We start from the raw sequence: 15,191 nt of genomic DNA on the forward strand, positions 1-15,191 counted from the left end.
TAATAAAGTGTTTATTACGAAAGAAAACTTTTCGTCGTGTGTGGGATAGTTTTTTGTTAAAGATTTCAAATATTGTTTTGTAAACATAATCATATACTAAAATTTTTGTTTGATTTTTGAATTATTAATTACAATTTGGTGTATTAGTTTAAAAATGAATAATTTATCCATGTAAATGAATTGTTAGGTAATTATATTTTTAAACCAAATTTAACTTTGAATCAATTGAATGTACTTACTATTTTGACAGGTGCTTGTCAAACTGCTATAAGACTCGACGAGTTTAGATTTAAACACCAGTTAGCTTGAACTTTACCATGTTTTTTTACTTAAACGAATAATCTCAATTAATTCTTCAAATTCTGTCAAAGTTTATGTAAAATAAAGTAATAGTAAAAATAAACAAGAGCTTAATTTTGCTCTAATATCATACCTTTGCCCTGTCTTTCAATTACAAGTTGAAAATTTTGACAGATGCTTGTCAAATTCTATGTAAAATTGAATGTTGCTTAATGGCTTATTTCTGCTTAGACATTAAGTCTGTCTATTGAGGTTGCTAAATTATTTGTATGATTTACCTTTTAATTGCCTGAATAAGAATTTTTGACAGATACTTGTCAAATAGCAGAAAGCTATGTGTTCAATGGGTAAACTGAGTATGCATATTTTTCAGTTTATTAAAATAACGACTGGACTCAATAAATTTGGTACTCTTAATTAGTGGTTTAAAGCTTTTTGACAGCTATCAAAGTTAGTATAAAACTGAATGAGAGTTGAAAAGTTCATCAATCACATTCAGCTTTAGATTTTAAATTGGCTGAATTAATATGCTGAGTCAACTTAGGTCCTAGGTGCTTGTTAAAAAGCTGTCAATTTCTGAAATATATTCTTTGCTAGGAGGCCCATTTCTAAATATAATAGTTTACTTCATACAAATCCAAGTTCTTTCTTAATTCCATAATGTATGATTTCTACTAAAAATTCAGTGCCCATAGAAAGGTTTAACCTAATACGAAGAACTCAGACCAAAATATCATATTTCTCCACCAACAAAACAATAATATCTGATAAATTGCTTAACAGCCGTCTATAAATATAAACTTTATACTTTATTGCTTCGTGAACAAGTTTAAAAATCAGCACTTTTGCCAATTATGGAAAAAAAAGTCCAAAATCAAGTCCATAGTCCAAACACACGGGGCTACCTCAGGTTACATGAAGCCATTACTTTAAATCGAAAAAATACCAAAAAGAGACCGGCAAAATAAAAATAAATAAGTAAACAAAGAAATAAAATCAAAATAAAACAATTCCACAAACAAGTGACTTTTAAATAAAAATGAAAACATTGCATTTTCGAATTTGTGTTTTTTTTTTTGGTGTGTTCGTTGTTAAAATGAACGCGTTCGTTGGCTTGAACCTGCATATCTACACAATGTGATGTGTACATACCCTAATTGCTTACAATGCTTTTGATTTTATTTCTTTTTTGTTTTGCTGTCTCTGTCAAGCACAATAAATTGCTGAAAATCAGGTATTACCAGACATGAATTATTATTTTGTCGGCACAGTTTCATAATTCATTGCAATCTTCACCAAAAATAACTGCGATGGCATCTCTTTGGGCTAAAAATAGAATAAGTAGGTAGATGTCATGATTTAAATTGGAAGAAGACTTGTTTAAAGTGGTACATCAATTTTGAAGATGCAACCATGTAATTTTTGCTTCTTTGGGTATATCATCCACCTGTGTGTCATTATTATATGCGTTACCAAAGTAACTGGTTTTTATTTTTTGGAATTTTGGGAATGGAAAGCGAAGTATAATGCATACCTACCATAAAACATAGCGGTATAATCAAATCAATGCAAAATTGTGTTCCATTTTTAATATGGAAATAATAATAATTTGGTTGTAAATTTTTAATGTTCTTTTCGATTGGTAGTCCGGGACTGCAATTACACAAACGTGTAAATGCTTCTGGTTTCGAATTTCGTTTCAGATTAAGAACAAATTTCTCTTCACTTTGTTACGAGAACTGTCATATTGACACAAATTCAAAATCCTATAGGGTATTCCTTAATATATAACTTCATAACTTTGACAGCTCAAGAAGTGTCACTGTTATTTTCACATTTTATAACAAGCTCTTTTGCTTTTAGAAAAAGAACTGTCATCTACTAAGCCACAAAGTTCTTCATCGACAATGGTCATTTCTTTAAACTTCACCATTTATTGTTTTTTTTTTTTAAGTTTGGACAACTCAAGAACTGTCTTTTCTACTTTGAGCTTAGTTTTCCAAAAATTTCAAACTTTATCTCAGGTATACTTCAAACTTACATAAAAACCCGCATTGACAAATTTACCTCCATGTGTGAGGGTGTAAATTTGTCTGTGCAATATTTCTGTCATTTAGTTGCATGAATTTGCAAACTCAAACGTCACCTTCTATGCAATAAAAATACCTAATACGTTCTCTTGACATGACAGACTAACAAAAAAGGGAGTGATTATTGCCTACACCAACTCACATCAAACTCACTGAAGTTCAGTATTTTGTTCACCCTCTCTTTCTGGCATATGTTGCACTGTCATATTATCAATTTTGCTTGCCTCTTAGATAGATTTCGAAACTACAAGTGTTACAGTGTAAGAGTTAAAAGTGTCATAGAGTTTAAGTGGCATGCAACAAATTTATCTATCAAAAGTCTACAGCAAAAAAAAGATAACTAGATATAAATACGTACAACACTCGAAAAAGTTGTTGAAAATTCCAAAGAACGTTGAAAACATTTCAACACTCTTTGATTTAACAGCAACTTTATGAATGACACTTCCAGCGGGTAATGCACTCTAATGGAACGAAATAAGATATTTGTCATGACAGTTGACGTTTTTCTATTTCCTTAATGCTGTGCAGCAATAGCAACTGCAGCCACAAAAAGTGTGTTTCAGCAAAGGCTCGAGAAATATACACAATCACACTTTTATGTATACGCAGTGGGGGAGATTGTCAATTTATTGACAATGCACTGAAAGTTGAAACGATTTTTCGACTCAATTTATGACGTTTATCTTTGACATTCACATGGAAACTTATATATAGAGCACTTGAAGTGTATATGAAGGTATTATTTACAAACAGACTCATAAAGTCATGATAATAAATTAAAATGTATAAGAATTACTTAAAATTGAAAGGAGGAACACAATCAGTGTCCCAAATTAATGGACTAAACTATCAATATCTTGAGTCGTGCATAAGTTCTTATCATTGCGTAGTAAGTGGCATTTTGTTTCCATCAGCTGTTGTTGATATATTATGTACTTGCTACTGGTAATGCAGTCTTTTTGTTGAATGCTTCCATTTACACTGACAGGCGGTGTTTTAATGGCACGTTACATCACAATTAAATTCGTTTTTGGGATAATACGTATGCAATTACCAGGGCTACTTTTACTTGGAAGAGATGTAACGATATCATTAAATTTTAATGGTTTGTACGTACGACATCAAGCAACAGAAAATCAATATACACAAGTATAATAATACATGTTTTTTGGAAAATAACGTAATATTTAGTTAACTTACGGCGCGCGACGTAAAAGAGTTTGAATCAATAAGTTGTGATTTCAGTTTGAGACAAATTCTGGAAATAACATTTTGAGACTAAGTTCTGTCAAAATTGAACGAAGACAATTTTTGACAGCAAATCGAAAAAAAAAAATATTTTAAAAACTCTACTAATTCGTTTTTCAAAACATGCAATTTTTTGAGTTTGAAAAAATGTATGGCAAAACGAAAAAATTGTTATTTTCCACTTTGTTGAAACTGATGTCTTATTGAATTTATGTCTGTCTCTGTTTTGAAAATGTCCGGTATAATATTTGATACATTCTCTTTAAATATACATGAAATTCATCTAAGTAACAACTTTTTGACAGCTTATAGATTATAAATAATGTGAACATATTAAATGTTCAAATAGACAGTTATAAACGTCAGAATTTTGGAATAAACATTTTAAGAACAAGTTCTGTCAAAATTGAACGAAGATAATTTTTGACAGCAAATCGAAAAAGAGTTATTGTAAAAATTCTGCATTACATTTTTCGACACATGCAACTTTTCGAGCTTGAAAAAATTAAATTGATATTTTCCACTTTGTTGAAACTGACGTTTTATTGAATTATGTTTGTCAATGTTTTGAAAATGTCGGGTATAATATTTTATGCATTCTTTTTAAATAAATATGAAATTCATCTTAGTAAAAACTTTTTGACTGATTATAAATTATAAATAATGTGAACATATCAAATGTTTAATTAGACATTTATAAACGTCAAAATTATTACTTTATGACAACTGACAATTTGTTGATTATTTTTAGATTCAAACATACATAAGTTGTTTTTTATTTTCATCTTCCTATTTTTTAGTTTTAAATCTGTCAGTTTACCAATGTTAAAAAAGTTCCTTCAAAGTTGCTGCAATAATTAAAAAAGACCAATAACTTATACCTTTTTGACATCTTTTAAAAACATTTAAAGGCAATATTTGTACAATTAGTTAGAATAAATGGCAAAACCATGATATAAAATATTTGACTGTGACATCTTTTAAGGATTGTTCGGTCACTATTTACAAATACTTATGCTTTTTTATAATAATAAGCATTTTTAATGCGATTTTGACAATAGACAAATTGGGTTATAATGAAAGAACTAATGACGTTTCTCTTAATTGAACTATTTCTATGTCATTGAGTTAGGACATTGATTTCATCCATTTTTTTATTTACACTCAAGACCAATTTATTGTGTATAAAAATAGACTTGACATTGAACTTTTAGTCAATAAACATTAAGAAAATATTGACAACTTTTCGAGCCATGAATGGCAATAGTAGAAAGTTTTAAATTAGAAGAACAATAAGGACCAATTTTGAAGTTGATATTTACATTAAGTCTCTTAAGTAAAATTATTTCATGCACTCGAGTTTTTGGTGCCAAATTTAAAACACGATTTAGCTTCGTCTGCGTTACGGTGGGTCTGCTTCAAGTTTGCTTTGAGTGACATTTCTATTATTTCATCCCTCCAAAGAACAAATATTTTGTTTGTTGTTTTTACAGCTCAACAGCTGTCAGACAAATCAAACGTGCAGATAATTGAAGTAGAGCTTCCGTTACGTTCTTTTTATACAATTGTCAAACGAAACGTGAGGTCGAAGCTCCATTGTGATAGCATGCATTAAATTCCTATGGCTGAACTCGTAAACGTCAGGTGAAGCCGAAGCCGAAGCGTGTTTGTGATTCAGCCATAATAATTATGGTATGTCTACACTATTGACTTCTTAAGTACGACTAACGTGAAAGTGAAAAACCTAAATATTTTAAAATTTGTAACACTTTTTAGACAGAAAAGTGTTCTGCATAAAGTTTTTAAATATTAGAGAGTGTCAAGACCTTAAATAAAGTCATTATTGAAGCCTTTAGTTATTTCTTTAAAAGCTCTTTTGATATTTTTCTTATCAATCACTTCTGGTTTCAATTTTTGACCTGAAAAGCGTTAGATCTTGAAGAATTTCGCACTGACATTATAATGATTCACGTATGTCGTCACAACATCAAAGGTTTTTGAAGATTGATCGTTAAAGCGTTTTTACGCCACCGTCATCAGATTCTAGCCCGACATTCTCCTTCAAATTAAAAGTGGAAAACTAGAAAAGTTAATGCGAGGCTCTTGATTTTTCTTAAACCAAAAGTGCCTCACGTTTTTTAAAAAAGAAAAATCAATTCCAAGACAAACTCGTGTCCAAAGCGCGCACTCACTTACTTAATGTCCGTCCGATAAACGGAAATCGTTGTCGACATCTTCCGAACGCTAAATGAATCCTAGCAGTCTACAGCTAGAGTAAAGGCACACTCGTACCTATTATACTATCTTTTTTCTCAATCAACCGGTAGTGCAGTGCGATGACGAACGGTGAGGGCAGGAGCTGATGAAACTGAAGGCTTTGAACTATTTATCGTTCACGCACAATTATTCTATCTCACCCGTTATAGTCCACACAAAAAAATGCATGTAGCTTGTTTTCGTGTCTTGATGCCTTGAGACGAGAAAAGGTATGTTATAGAGTTGGGTTAGTCTATTATGAAATAAGGAGGATCGTCGTCCGTCGTCGTGAAAACGTCTTTGTCGACGTCGCTCGTCGTTGGAGTGGTGTTGTCAGGTTGGCAGGTGGCTTGGCTATCTCTGACAACGATGCTTGGGTAATTTGAATATCTATCCAACTTCACTGACCATTCGGAGCGACTGTGGACATGGAGTATAGAACAACTTCAACCAGGCTCCAGCTTAGCTTAGATATGTATATGACTAAAGGCATAGTCTTCTAAGTCTTGATTTAGATCAGTTCATGATGTGATTTTCTACACACCACCGGCTAGTTCTGTTAAAAGTGCTAAAAAGTATGCGAGGTTAGACGCAATGAAGCTACAAAACAACTTCTGGAATACGAATCAGAGTACGAGTATGTAGGTATAGAAAAGTTTCGTGAGATTTTAATTAAAAGATAAATTGCTATGTCATGTTTTAAATGGCATAATATTGGTGGAAGACCTACTAAATGAATACAAAATAGAAACGAAAACAAAAACAGCTTAAAGTTACTTTTCTAATTTAAACTGTTTTTATTCAAAACACATTTTTAGTCTGATTTGTTTTTATTTTTGAGAAATTGGTTCAGATCAAAAGATTAGCAAAGTGACGCCACATATAAGTAAGTATAGTCTGATTTTCAGACTGGACTTGATACTTGGACTTTGAGACAAGGAAATCTTGAAAATCCAGAAAGCAATTTTACGTAAATGAAGCTCTCAACATCTACCAAGATGTTTGGGTTCATTAGAATGTTGTTTGATTAACCATGCACCGAGTATGAAGTGATGAGCGATGCAAATTTTATGAGAGTCTTAAGATAGTCGTTAAGAACTTAAGTCAGGACCAACCATCAGGTAACTGGAGGTAGTTAGAGAATTTAATTACGAAATTCTTCCTTAATTTGATTGGGAATAAATGTGACAAGAGAGCCAGTTTTTGGGTTTCCTATCACGACTTTACTAAATTTCATGAAATAACGGAAAAACACTTCCAATGCATTTTACCAAGGTTTTCTTTGAAATTGTGTAAAATTGAAGTCTATTGGTGCTGCAAACTTTAAATATATTTCTTATCTTAGAACTTTCATGACAAAAGAAATCTGTAAATTGAGATTGGTTCATTCAATATTTTCCTCTGTAGCATTTTTGACAGCTCTGGAGTTAAGGAGTATCAATTAAAACAGGATACTTTTTCAAAAAGACGGAATACACGTATTTCCTCTAACTTACTTACTTAAGGTGGCGAACTTGGGCCTCAACCAACATGCGTCTCCAGCCAGCTCGTTCTCTAGCTAGCTGTCTCCAGTTTCGCAAATTGGTTAAGGTCTTCACCCACATGCATGTGCCACCTGAGTCCCGGTCTTCCTCTACTGCGCCCGTCCCTCAAGATTGGATTCGAAGACCTTCCGGGCTGGAGCGTTGATGTCCATTCGCTCTAGATCTGAGCCGTTGGACTTTAATTCTGTTAACTTCGTCCTTATATCTTTTCCTCCATTCTCCATCAATGCGTACTGGACCAAAAATCACCCGAAGAATTTTTCTGTAGGAGTGTCCTAAGACGCTCTCATTTTTCTTTGACAGGGTCCAGGCCTCAGCGCCATAAATGAGAACCGGGATGATCAGATGGTGGTTTTAGGTTCTCGAGAGAGGACTTTACTTCTCAAATGCCTTCTAAGTCCAAAGAAGCAGCGATTTGCAATAGTTATTCTTCCTTTGATTTCAGATCTGGTGACATTGTCTGTGTTTTTATAGCGGTGTCTAAATAAACAAAGTCCTTAACTACCTCGAACTTATAGCTGTCCATGGTGAAGTTTTGTCCTAGACGTCGTTGTTCCATGTCCTTTTTTGATGACAGAGAATACTTGGTCTTGCCCTCATTGACCACTAAACCCATCTTCTTCGCTTCCGTCGCAATGCTCAAAAACGCTCCACTTTGATCTTCCAATTATGTCAATATCATCTGCGTATCCGAGTAATTGGATGGACCTTTGGAAGATTGTGCCTCTAGTGTTGACGGTTGAGTTTTGCACAATTCTTTCCAGAACGATGTTGAAGAAGTAGCATGACAGTGCATCGCCTTGTCTAAAACCTTTTTTGACATCAAATGAATCGGTAAGATCTTTTCCGACCTTGATAGAGCAGCGTGCATTCTCCATCGTCATTCTGCACAAACGGATAAGTTTGACAGATAAAGAGATGATGGTTATCGATTTGAAGATCCTGGGTTTTCTCCAAGATCTGCCCTAGTGTGAATATTTGGTTGATATTGGACTTTCCTGGTCTGAAGCCACACTGATAAGGACCTATCAGATTGTTGACGAACGGCTTATATGCAATTTTAAGGAGACTGATGCCTCTGTCTCCCATATTTTGCCGATGAGTTGGTGCATGCTCCCTACCAAGTCATCGCCTGCTGCTTTGAATAGTTCGGCAGCGATGCCGTCAGCTCCAGCAGCTTTGTTTGACTTAAGTTTAGATATAGCTACCTTCACTTCGTCAAGATCGGGTAGGCGGAATTGTTGATCTGCGTCGCCAAGGTTGAGTGGTTCTATCTCCCTTAAAGCGGAATTCGGTTCGTCATCGCCGTTATATAATTTGGTGAAGTTATCTTTCCATATTCTCAGCATCGACTGCGGTTCTAGTACGATGTTCCCCTGATCGTCTTTACAGGCTCCGGTTCGTGGCTGGTACCCTTGGGAGGTTTTTTTGTACCTTTTGGTAAAATTTACGAACCAAATTCCTGTTGTCACATCCCTCTATCTCCTCGATCGCGCGCTTCTCATGCTCTCTTTTTTTCCGTCTAAGAAGCCGGTGTTCCTCTCTCCTCTTCTGCTCGTAGAGCTCGCGAGCAGCTCTGGTCCTTTTGTGCAGCGCCGTTTTGTATTCCTCTTGTTTCGCTGCGTGCGCTTGCCGGCATTCGTCGTCAAAACAGGGGTTTCGCTGTGGTGTCCGTGTGAAACCTAGCACTCCAGAGGCGGCATCTCTGATGGCTGCAAGGCAATCTTGCCACTGGTTTTCAATGCTTAATGCAGGCAGCATAGGACTCCTTAAGAGGTTACTAGAGACTCGATCGGAAGAGGACATAACAGTCTCTTGCGATTGTAGCCGTCTAACGTCGAAAATTCTCACAGTACTTACTTGTTTTGGCTTGGATGGGGATATCCGTAGCCGTACCTTGGCTAAAACGAGGTAGTGGTCCGAGTCAATGTTGGCCCCTAGGAATGTTCGGATATCCTGGATACTGGAGAAGTGTCGTGCGTCGATCGCAATGTGGTCAATCTGGTTGACAGTTGATTGATCAGGAGATTTTCATGTCCCCTTGTGGATATTGAGATGTTTGAACTGCGTACTAGCTACCAGAACGTCTTGCCCTGCAGCGAAATCAATTAGCCTGAATACTTTGTCGGAGGTGTTGTCGTGCAGGCTGTATCTCCCGATTATGCCATCAAAGATGCCTTCTCTTCCTAACTTGGTATTAAAATCTCCTGAGACAATTTTAATGTCATAGCCAGGGCACTGCTCATATGTCTTGTTCAAAAGATCGAAGAATATGTCTTTGGTGTCTTCATCTTTCTCCTCTGTTGGGGCATACGCGCATATTAGGCTTATGTTGGCGTATTTAGCCTTGATGCGGACTGTCGTGATGCGCTCGCTCACACTGTTGAAACTCAAGACCTTTTGCCTGAGTCTAGTTCCAACAACAAATCCACACCCAAATAGAAACTGTCTTTGTTATCGGTAGCAGTCGCCGTAGTATACATCGCAGTCTTTTAGTTTGCGTTTGCCCGGTCCATCCCCTCGCACTTCTTGATGCAGGTAATATCTGCCTTGCAGCAGTTACGGCTTTCGTGGTCTGTTAAGGGACCTAGCATTCCACGTAGAGATCCGAAGTCCTTATTTCGTTTGCTTATGAGTTGTCAACAGTGATTCCATCTGTATCCAAGGCTTGTTGGTGCTTCGCAACTAAGGTATTTTTTACGTGGCCAGGAAGTCACCCCGACCGACGGCACAACTCCAATCTGGTTAGAATAGAAGACTTGTGTTGTTAAGAATCAAAAGAAACTTTTTTAGAAACATAACGAATTGCAAATTGGGACTGCTGAATTATTGAAGTGTATTTTCATCTATTTTTTGTAATGGCGAAGTTTCTACTCATCAAATGTCAAAAAATGACAGCTTAGAAAGTGACAGCAACACTATATTTTATTGTTATCAGGTCTGAGTGCACTCCCTTGTAGCCGGGTTAATAATTCTTCAATATAGTTATTTTAATTAATATAAGTTAAGTTGTCTTTAACCAACCGTTAAGATATCTTTAACCAACCGTTAATAAGTTGTGATAATTTAATCTTAGTAGTGTCGTGTTTTCTTTTTCAAATCATTTAACGATTTTCATATGAAGTAATCCAAGCTGCAAAGTCTAGTAACGATTTCTCATGTTGATTGTCTTATTTATAAAAAAAACTAATTTACCTTTAATTAGGCCTTAGTTAGTTGATATATTTTATTTAGGAATTTCTTATTTTTTTTTGCTTGAAAAATCATATTATATCCCATTTTTGAAAACACTGTTTCCAACATTTCTAAAAAGTTATTTTTATTCTTAACTCCATTCCACAAACTAAAAGCTAAATGGAATTGACTTTAACTCATTCGGAAATACTCCTCCACCTAGAATACTGAAGTCCCCATTATTCAATTTTTATTTAAACACTGAAGAGTTTGTCCCATATTTCATCCAACTCAACCCGATTGCCATACCATACCATATACCTTGATGCAATAATAACTACTCATCCTCCATCATTAGCTCTCTCCATTCCCATGGGGGCTTGAACTAAAAATGAAAATAGATCCAGAACAGAGCTCATGTAGATGCACAAGTACGTCTTTCCCTTTTGAGGTTTTAGCAAATATTTTTATAATAAATAATGCTTTTTATCTGTAGCATGGTTATGTGTCCCATGGTAGCAAGAATATAGACTTGCACTTAGGAAATATGAATTTCAAATGCAAAACCCGATACGGAAGCGGGACAATTCTAGTTGTTTTAGCTTCCCCAGGGACTGGATAGGATAGAGCTCAGAGCACCACACATAAGATTGATGTATCTTAAAAAATAGAACACCACAGAATATAATTTGACCCAAATAAAGTAATATAGGGAAATGGGATAGAAAATAATATTTGTTTTATTTTAAAAAAATGTAGATTATATCGTTTCTAACCTACATCTTTTGGTTCTATTATTTTCAGGAAGCTCAACAGATCTCACACCCTCATTGCTGGGTATTTATGACACACTAACTGGCAGCCTCGTTGAAACCACCCCAAAAAAACAGAGAAGCCTTCCAGATCTCACCGAAGATAAGAATGAAGAAGACACAACCAATAATCAAAATCTAAATATCGAAGAAATTCTCGTCACTTCGAAAACATCAATTCTTGACGAATCTGACGCTGAACAAGAATCAGCTCTGAAATTCGACAGAAATGGTAAATTTAGTCACAGTAAAATTTGTTTTATTTCACACAATATCCAAAGACTCTTGCAACACACCGATTCAGTGAAGAAAATCGATGGTGATGCCATAAGACAGCAGAAAATAAGTCAAGAGCCCAAGGTGGCTCATAAGTTTGTCAAAAAGAATCAATCCAAACATCAATTGGTCATTCCGCTGTCGAAAACCACTTCGAAAATCACTCAATCGAGTAAGGAACTTGTGGAGACTTTCAGCTCGAGTACCGAGTACTTGGATAATATTGGAAGTGGTGGTCTTGGGCGTGGACGGAATTATCCACCAAACACTCCGAAGCAATTCGACAGTGAAAAGACTCCAACAAATGCAACAAATGAAGCTTTTAACTTCGAAATTGCAACACCAAAGAAGACGACTCCTGTCACACCGCCCTCGTTGCTCGACACCGATGAGGATATTATCGAAGTTGATAAAGTAATGGAATTGGGAGCCCTCTACGATCGAGACACCAATCCTAAGATGGCCGACGTTATCGAGGCTTATAACTATTCGGTGGGTCTGAGTTTGAGTGAAGTTTCGACAACAAGCACTGACTTGATGGAAAATAGCATTTCATCAGTAGAGACTTTGGCAAAGAGTGTCGAAGCATCTCCTACAGGATCTCGTAAGCCTAGTCCACAATCTTCCCCTTTACTCACCTATTCTCGTTTGTCTGCTAATAAGGCTTCGACTCCGATCTCATCACCCTTGAGCAAGACTACCAATAATGAACACTCCAAAACTTCAATGGAAAGTCTGACAGATCGTCTTAGTGAAATGAAATCCAAATTCTCACCAAGAGAATCACGTAAAATGAAATTAATGCCACAAGAAATTACCTTCTTAAAACATCGTCCCTTATCGTCTTCGTCAATTTCCTCAACTTCTTCGAGTTCAAGTTCAGGTTCGGAACACATCAAACCAGCAACATCATATCTGGCAAGTGTGGAGAGTCTTGCCGATCATAGTGAGAACGAAATTGAAAACCGTCATGGAACTTATACGGTCTTTGAGAGGGCTTGCATGGAGCTTGTCGACACTGAGACAAATTATGTGGAGGACTTGGGACAAGTTATAACCGGGTATGATTGAATTTTGTTAATTTTTTTGACAGGAATTAATGTTTAAAATTTTGTGCGTTATAGATACCTGCAGGATTGGAGAGAACGGCATTTTATTCCTCCGGATCAGCTTTCGATACTCTTTAGTAATATTGAAGATATCTACGACTTCAATTGTACCCTGCTGAAACAGCTTATTACTTCTGGACTTAACCCTGCCAAAATTGCCAAGTGCTTTATTGATCTCAGGGACAGGTTCGATGTATACACGACTTATTGGTGAGTAAAAAATGTCTTGACGCTTAAGGACTATTTTCAGCGAGTTTTGAAGCATTCTTTTGAGATCGAAGTTTCCGGTCAAGAACTGGATGGACGGTTCTAAGAAGATCTTATTGCATTTGACGACTTAAGATAAGAATTTCTAAGGAGACTTTTTCGTATGCTTCGCTCGTCTAGGCTATTTCCAATAGAAAAATTTAAGACCTCAAAGCAATCAAGCTTCCATTTTAGTTTTAATTTCAACTTATTTTTCAATTATAACAACGCCCTCAGCAGAAACTGACCATACTGCTTTTTTTTCATTTCTACAGCACCAGTTACCCAGAGGCAATATCACTTCTGACAAGTCTTATTCAGGATACCTATACGAACGCTATTTTAAATTCAACACAAAAGAGGCTTCATCATTCATTGCCATTAGGTTCATATCTTCTAAAGCCAGTTCAAAGAATCTTAAGATATCATCTTTTGCTTGATGTAAGTTTAAACCCTACAACAATGTTAAAGCCATTTGAAATTAATCACATTTTAATTTAATAGAACCTACGTAAACATTGTGATGTTAAAGAAGTTTCAGAAGCACATGAGATCATGCAAGATGTAGCTGCAAATATCAACCAAGTCAAAAGAAAATTGGAACAGCAAAGCCGTGTTAAAGAGTTGTCGGGAATTCTAGATGGCTGGATGGGACCAAGTATGAAGATTTTTATTTCCATCATAAGTCATATCTTCACGAAAAGGTCTTATTTTTATTTATAGAACTTACAGTTCTTGGTGATCTTAGACAAGAGGGAATTCTGATGGAGCACAATAAGCCTAGGAGTGTTTTTCTATTCGGTACAATGTTGATTATAACAAAGCCTAAGGAAGACGGAAGGTTGCAATTCAAAAGATTGATTCAGGTGAGTTTTGAATAAACTAACTCTTATAAGGCTAAGAGGGTAGAACCAACTCAAAATACAAAAGTTTGTCCTACTTTATTGATTGTTTTAAAGCCTTTTATTCATATTATCGATGGGGTACCACACGGTTCTATACTGGCTCCATTTCTATTTCTATTTATTTATATTCTTCTCTCTCTATTTTCAGCAAAATAACTTGATGCTAAATGAACACCTACCGGGTGAACCCACAAGCTTCTACGTTATCCCATATGATGATCCACGTAGTCAAATCAAATTGACAGCTCGGAATCGTGAACAAAAACGTGTCTGGGCTCAAGACATCAAGAGTGTGATGTTAGAAAGATTCAATAATATACCAAATCGAGCTAGAGAATTGGTCTATAAGTTGGGTGATGAGGAAGGTATGTAACCATCATACTACCACCTTTTGTTAGATTTTTTGTTTGGTTAAAATAATTAAGACACTTTGTTTAAGTCTCTTTTAGTTTGCTTTAAGCTTAAACTATGGATTTTTCAAATATTTTTTAAAAAAAGCATTTATACAAAAATAAATTTAAAAAAATTTTCTTAAAGCAAATATTTTATTCATATGTAAACTAACACAATTTTAAATCTTTTTGTTGACTGTTTTATCTTTTATTTTGTTGTTAATATTTTTTGTTTAATAAATTTGTGGTGGTCTACTTAACAAATTATTGTTATAATTGGCATAATAAATACAAATTGTTTGTATTTAATTAAAAAAAAAAAGTAAATAAATTTATATAATTTTCAAATAACAGTTTTGTAGATGGTCCACGAGTTCTTTTGTCTGCTATTCCTAAAAAACAATATTTTAAAAACATGCAGTACCCTATAGACCTACATTTATTCTAAAAAAATCATAAGTGTTTAAATTTAGACATTTTAACGCAGAAGTAAAACTTATGTAAGTATATGGGAATTAGTTTTATTTTTTTCTATTTTTTAAAAGGAGCATTGCTTTACAACTCTATGGGTCTTGGCTTCAACGCTTACAATTAAAAACAAATTTTTAAGCATGATTTTTTGAATGAATGTTTCCTTCTTTCATACATTTTTCATTATTTTTACAAAATGGAGAAAAGTAATGTCATTATATGAATTGAATGAAAAATAACTGCAAACACTCTTAACAAAACATTCTTATGACAGTTGACGCCATTACTCAACATTAAGGCACATTCACATTTTGACATTACTTTTACGCCATCTGTTGTAAATACAAGGAGAACCATTATTGCTT

At 34.9% G+C, this 15,191-nt stretch overlaps 1 protein-coding gene across 1 annotated transcript in view; it reads left to right on the forward strand.

Moving 5' to 3' along the window:
* LOC129952814 (uncharacterized) overlaps positions 1-15,191 on the forward strand; it is a 178,309-nt gene that overhangs the window by 158,169 nt on the left and 4,949 nt on the right. Inside the window, exons 2-7 of the mRNA XM_056065660.1 lie at positions 11,420-12,764; positions 12,828-13,022; positions 13,334-13,499; positions 13,563-13,716; positions 13,782-13,924; positions 14,112-14,328. Coding sequence (XP_055921635.1) covers positions 11,420-12,764; positions 12,828-13,022; positions 13,334-13,499; positions 13,563-13,716; positions 13,782-13,924; positions 14,112-14,328 — 2,220 coding nt within the window. The remainder of the gene's footprint in view (positions 1-11,419; positions 12,765-12,827; positions 13,023-13,333; positions 13,500-13,562; positions 13,717-13,781; positions 13,925-14,111; positions 14,329-15,191) is intronic.

This window comes from Eupeodes corollae, chromosome 3 (assembly GCF_945859685.1).
Source record: "Eupeodes corollae chromosome 3, idEupCoro1.1, whole genome shotgun sequence".
Classification (NCBI taxonomy): Eukaryota; Metazoa; Arthropoda; class Insecta; order Diptera; family Syrphidae; genus Eupeodes; species Eupeodes corollae.